Source organism: Platalea leucorodia (genome assembly GCF_965183815.1).
Source record: "Platalea leucorodia genome assembly, chromosome: W".
Lineage (NCBI taxonomy): Eukaryota > Metazoa > Chordata > Aves > Pelecaniformes > Threskiornithidae > Platalea > Platalea leucorodia.
Genome location: NC_138859.1, coordinates 36,443,937 through 36,449,936, shown reverse-complemented (window position 1 = coordinate 36,449,936; position 6,000 = coordinate 36,443,937). Strand labels below are relative to the sequence as shown.

General features: G+C 39.6%; 1 protein-coding gene across 1 annotated transcript in view; it reads left to right on the top strand.

Moving 5' to 3' along the window:
• Positions 1–2,384: 2,384 nt before the first annotated feature.
• Positions 2,385–6,000, top strand: part of LOC309601525 (creatine kinase S-type, mitochondrial-like) — a gene marked incomplete at its 5' end in the record, with an annotated part of 44,281 nt that continues 40,665 nt past the window's right edge. The window contains 3 exons of the mRNA XM_082334570.1: positions 2,385–2,536; positions 4,130–4,328; positions 5,783–5,878. Coding sequence (XP_082190696.1) covers positions 2,385–2,536; positions 4,130–4,328; positions 5,783–5,878 — 447 coding nt within the window. The remainder of the gene's footprint in view (positions 2,537–4,129; positions 4,329–5,782; positions 5,879–6,000) is intronic.

The window sequence follows — 6,000 nt, the reverse complement described above, 5'->3', positions numbered from 1 at the left end:
AACTGCACTCTGAACATACTGCTGGGAATAATTAATAAAGCACACAAATTCCTGGGAAGTATTTTAAGCTTGGATAATCTTGCTGGTGTTACTGTCTCTCTCTGGGCCACTGTTCAGGAACCATTTTCTATGTAGAAAGAGACTGCAAGCATGATATATATGACTCAAAATTACAGAGCAATTATATATTGGCCAACACACTCAAAAGATAGCTAGCCTAGTAGATATGTGGAAGGGGGTTGAGGACTTCCTCACATGCTATTGTCCTAAGACACATTTCTTCATTATAGTGATATTTGCTAAGGATGAAATATTAAAAATAAGGTTCCTGTGCTTTGTAAAGCCCTACATATTTATTTCTCTGTTGTAGAGGCTTTTTCAATCCTACCGACTCTTCTCTTTCTTTTATTCAGGAGTCCCACAGGCCTCTTCACTTTAGAGGCCAAATCCTTTCCCAGACTTCATCCCTGTCCCTTATAGAGTAGCTGCTGTTAGAAGGGAAGGGGCAGAGTATACATTGCCTTCTGTCCCTGACCTTGGCCTGGTTGGCTGGCAGAGAGCAGAGAATGCCTCCACATCACAAATCTGGAAAGAGCCTGGATTGTCTTCCCGATGCAATGTTGCCCACAATGACTTCTTCTCTCCAAACAACTAGCCCTTTTCTTCCCTAGCTCTCTGAAAATCCATACTACAGGAATTTTATAGGAACATGTCATGAGGCAGGCTCTACACATTTTCATCTTTAAAAGACACCCCCCCCCTCCCACCCTGCTGCTCACACTAAGAACATTCTTGAATTGCAGCAAGGCCTCTAAGTTTGGTATCCATTGTGTTCATGCTTATTTTAAAGTTTTGTGCAGTACATGTGGTATAAATGCAAAGGAGATTCTCTCTTTGTCTTGAAGAAGGAAAGGTCTTCATTTCTTGAGAGACAAACATAATCCTAGTTTGGTACCTCAAGGCTGAGCCAGAAACTGCTACTTATAATGTGCCTCTGCTAAGTGACACCTTGTGGCTTGAAGAAATCATTTTACTTTGCTTTCTTTAGGCATATTTGTTGTTCTGAAAGATGCTTGTATACTTCCATAGTATCCTAAATGTCAAGAATAACAGTACTGATCCAGACCAGGGGTCTTCATAACCCAGTGTTCTGTCCAACAATGGCCATAAGTTGATGCTCAGAGAAGAGAGCAGAACAAACATGTGATACTCCTTGATACTCTCACAGCTTTTAGCTGTTTTCAGATCAGGGAATTTTGTTAGCCTGTTTTCATTTGTCTGCTTAAAGCCCACAATGAATCTCTTGCATGTACTTGTCCAGTCTCCTGTTGAACCCATGTAAATGTCCTGCATCTACCTCATCCTTTGACAAGGAGTTCCATAGGTCTATGACAGATTGTGTAAAGATTCACCTACATTTTTTTTGAATGTTGCTCCCACTAGTTGCATTTGATGGGCTGTATTCTTATATTGGAAAAGGCAGTGAAGAATTGATCTCTGTCCACGTTTCCCATGCCACTCAGGATTTTTAGGTCCCTACCATATCCCTCCTCCAAACTGTCTCTTTTTCAGGCTGATGAGTCCTGGCCTACTTCAACTTTAATCATATGGAAAAAAAGCACAAAGTGTTTAACAGGTCAGGCTAGCATGGAAAAGGCACATGAGTTTCAGTATCTGATAGCACTGAAAGGAATGACCTACCTAATGCCACGTCCTGCCACATTTGACTTTTCTGACTGGACAGCCACTTACAACAGAGTCACCTGGAAGCATTTTCAATAAAAATATAGAACACACACTTCCGACTTTGCAGGATGCTTTATGCTCGCCCCATGCCACAAATCCCTGCAATCTACAGTCAGCATTATATAATTGATTATACCATGAAATACTCAAAACCTCAGACTCAAAACCTCCACAAGATTTCAACATCCTTTCCTATTACCCCTTTCACCAAAATACTCCTTTCACTTTAAATATTTTTGTCTTCTGTTTCTTACTCTGATATTGTATGTTTTTGGTCAGTGGAAAGATGTCTCTGTATAATGCATTGTTGCTATGAAGCAAGCTAAAGCATTCAATTATGGCCCTAAATCATTAAAACAATTAAAATATTCTGGGTGTTGGGTTTAGAAGTGTGCACTCAATACAGCACTAAAAAATCAATTGATTTCCAAGTCTACCAAAGGTATATAGAAATACAGTAAATGCTAACCATTTTTCCTAACACACTGTTCCAATGCAAACCAATAATAAAAATTAATTGCTTCTTTTATTGGACTACAGTTAAAAGTGAGGGTTTATTTTTCATTTATATTGTATGAGGTCTTATGAGTTGATTTTAGGTTGTCTTCTCTTCTAGAAATTGTATCCTTCCAAGACGAATGGCTAGCACATTCTGTCGTCTCCTGGATGGTCGTGCAACTGCTGCACTCTTTGCAGCAGCAGGCACAGGGGTCCTAACCACTGGGTACCTCCTCAATAAGCAAAATGTTAAGGCTGCTGTTCAAGAAAAACGAAAACTCTTCCCTCCAAGGTAAGCACTTTGGGTCAAGTAGTCAGCTGAGCATAGGGCCCAGTTAACTGGGCTAGGCATAGCGTTTAACTCTTTGGGGGAGGAAGATCATAGAATCATAGAATGGCTTGGGTTGGAAGGGACCTTAAAGATCATCTGGTTCCAACCCCCCTGCCATGGGCAGGGACACCTTCCACTAGACCAGGTTGCTCAAAGCCCCATCCAACCTGGCCTTGAACACTTCCAGGGATGGGGCATCCACAGCTTCTCTGGGCAACCTGTTCCAGTGCTTCACCACCCTCATAGTGAAGAATTTCTTCCTAATACCTAATCTAAATCTACTCTCTTTCAGTTTAAAGCCATTACCCCTTGTCCTATCACTATGTGCTCTTGCAAGATCCCCATTAAAGCTGCAGAGTACCTACTCCCTCATGCAAACACACCATCTATGTGTCTGCATATGGGCTGTTGACTGACAACCTAACACCCAGCATCCTTTATTAATAACCCCAGTTTTAGATAGCATTGACAATGGCCTTCAAGACCAGAAAATAGGGATGTGAGATTGTATCAACACATTCACAAAAACATTGCCAAAAAATGACAAGCCTGAAAAATGGTTCAATTTTTAGGCAAAGCACCAAATCAGTCCTTATTTTATCTCAGCTTTCAGCACCTATCGGACTGGCTGATCGTATAGATTCTACTATTAGGAACCATGAAAGTATTTTAATTACACAAGTAGTAAAGAAATATCTTATATAATTACTGTACTTGAAATATTCTTAATTCTGTTTAAAAACTAGTTGGTTGATGATTAGAACCTAACTACAGATATGTAAGTTGACTTTGCTGGCCATATTTGTGAAAAAACAAAACAAAACACCAAAAAAAAGGACCAGGCTTTGACAGACTTTTTTTTACATGGCAAATAGTATCTTAGTTCAAATACATTCTTATAAAAATAATGGGGTTGTGCATAAAGAAAAGTGTTATCAAAACAAGGTCAATGTGATCTGACTCACTTGCAAAAATGCTTTACTAAAGCATAATGACTTCATTTTCTCTGGTTTATTATACTGTACAGCTTTTTGTAAAACAACCCCAAATACTGTGAAAGAGTTAGATTCCCAGCTGATCTAGATCAGACAGTTCCACTGATGTCCACAAAGCTGCAAGAACAGCCTTCTTCACTGACCTTGGTGTCTGCAGGATTGTTTTTATCAATCACATTTTTTCTCACTTCTCTCTCTCACAACTGCTGTGCAGTGTTTTTTTACACTATCTTAAATATGTTATCACAGAGGCGCCACCAGCTTCACTGATTGGATCAGCTTTGGCCAGCGGTGGGTCCATTTTGGAGCCAACTGAAATTGGCTCTGTCCGACATGGGGGCAGACCCTGATCTCTTCTCACAGAAGCCACTCCTGCAGCCCCCCCGCTACAAAAACCTTGCCGCATAAACCCAATACATGTATAAACCAAGAACTAATCATATTTTTCAACTGTGCTATGTACTCCATATCTCCTGATTGCTTAATTAGTTTCTTAAACTAGCAAAGATTACTGTTTAAAGATATCACATTAAGTACCTGTGATTTTTTTTCTCTTCAGTGCAGACTATCCTGATCTCCGCAAACATAACAACTGCATGGCTGAATGCCTCACACCATCAATTTATGCTAGGCTAAGGGACAAGATGACTCCCAATGGCTACACCCTAGACCAGTGTATCCAAACCGGGGTTGACAATCCTGGCCATCCTTTCATTAAAACTGTGGGCATGGTTGCAGGTGATGAAGAATCCTATGAGGTAAAATATTTTCACAATGCTATCATATTTGGTTCAGTTTGTATGGTATAGTTCACAAGAGCTTGTTATATGAACACAGATTCTTAGTATAATATGCACTCCTAAGAGAAATTGTATCCCAGAGAATATATAAGGGCAGGCCACGTGCATAAAGACAGTATTTTCCCTACTCTTTATGAGGATTTGGATGCTATTCTACATTAGGAAATGCAGTGAATATGAGGCATTGCTAAAGGAGCCCTCTCTACTGCAGTCAAAGTTAAAATATGGCTGCTTGGGAGCAATACTCTATTTGCCTCCAACAGCTGCTCTCTTTCCTACTACTAAACCTAGTTTATGGAAAAAAAAAGAGACACATAAAAATAAAGGTAATATGGAAATTACATTGTAAAGGATTTGAGGCAGAACTGAAAAGAAAATGGCTTCTGTGAAGTGCCGGGCATCTTTAAGCCATAGCTATTGTACCACAACAAAAGCCAAAGATAGTATTAGGATAGACAGGTTTATGTAATTCTGAAACAAGAAGAATAGAAAAAGAAGAAAATCCTTATTTTTATTGACCTCTGTGGTCTGCTTCCTTCAGTCTACCATACAACAGTATCTATTATACAATCTCTTAATAGTATCCCAAATGCTAGGCTGCTCTGGATGGAAGAAGACATCTGGTATTCTGGAACTACCAGCTTCTGCGATTTGTTTTACTTATTTAGACATGGTGACTGCCTTGAAAAGCTCTGTCAGAGTTATTGCTGCACAACAGAATGAAGGTGTGATTGTGATCAGTGTTGACATACATGTGCTAAATGGCTCTAACTAGCACCAGTATCCAATGGCAGTGAAGACATAGGTATTCTCATATGACCTAAGAACAGGACACAAGCTGCCTGGGGACTGAACGTGTATTCTAGTTGCTAATCCTGAAATCTAATCTGGTTGCCACCACATCCAGTACCTATCTGTAGTAACTAGAACAAGCTTGTAACTAAAGTAAGGTGCAATTGTAAGGTAAGGTGCAATTTTTGTTGTGAAGATGAACAATCACTACAGAGCACTGTTTAGGTCAAAAAGACTAAAATCCACCACCAATAATCTCCCAATTTATTGTTAGGAGACAGGGTGAAATTCCATGTTTTGCTTCTAAGAGGTACAGCAGAAACTCAGAGCAACTGAGAAACTCATGGCAAACTACTAGCAGTTACCCTCTGCTACATAAAAGAGAGATCTATTGAAAATAGATCAGATTTTGAGATATAATTTTTCAGAGACCAATTTTCGAAGATACAACCCACATATGACCCTTCCCTTCATATTTACCCCTGTCAGCACTTGCAAAGTCCCCTTTATGGCTGCCATCCAGGAGCCTGTACCAAGGGATTTCCCTTGTGACTGAAGTTAGTGCATTAAAGTGTTTCTATGATACTGAAGACTCTTTGTAGATTCTCTTGACTCCATAGGTATTTGCTGAGATCTTTGACCCTGTCATTAAAGTGAGACATAATGGCTATGATCCACGCACAATGAAGCATCACACAGACCTGGATGCATCCAAGGTAGGATTTAAATAAAATAATGAGGAAATAAAGACTGAATGCTGCTTCTTACAATGATGGTATTGTATGTAATAGTACTTTTTTCCCCCTGATCCAACTCCAAAGAAAATGATTTTAGGGCT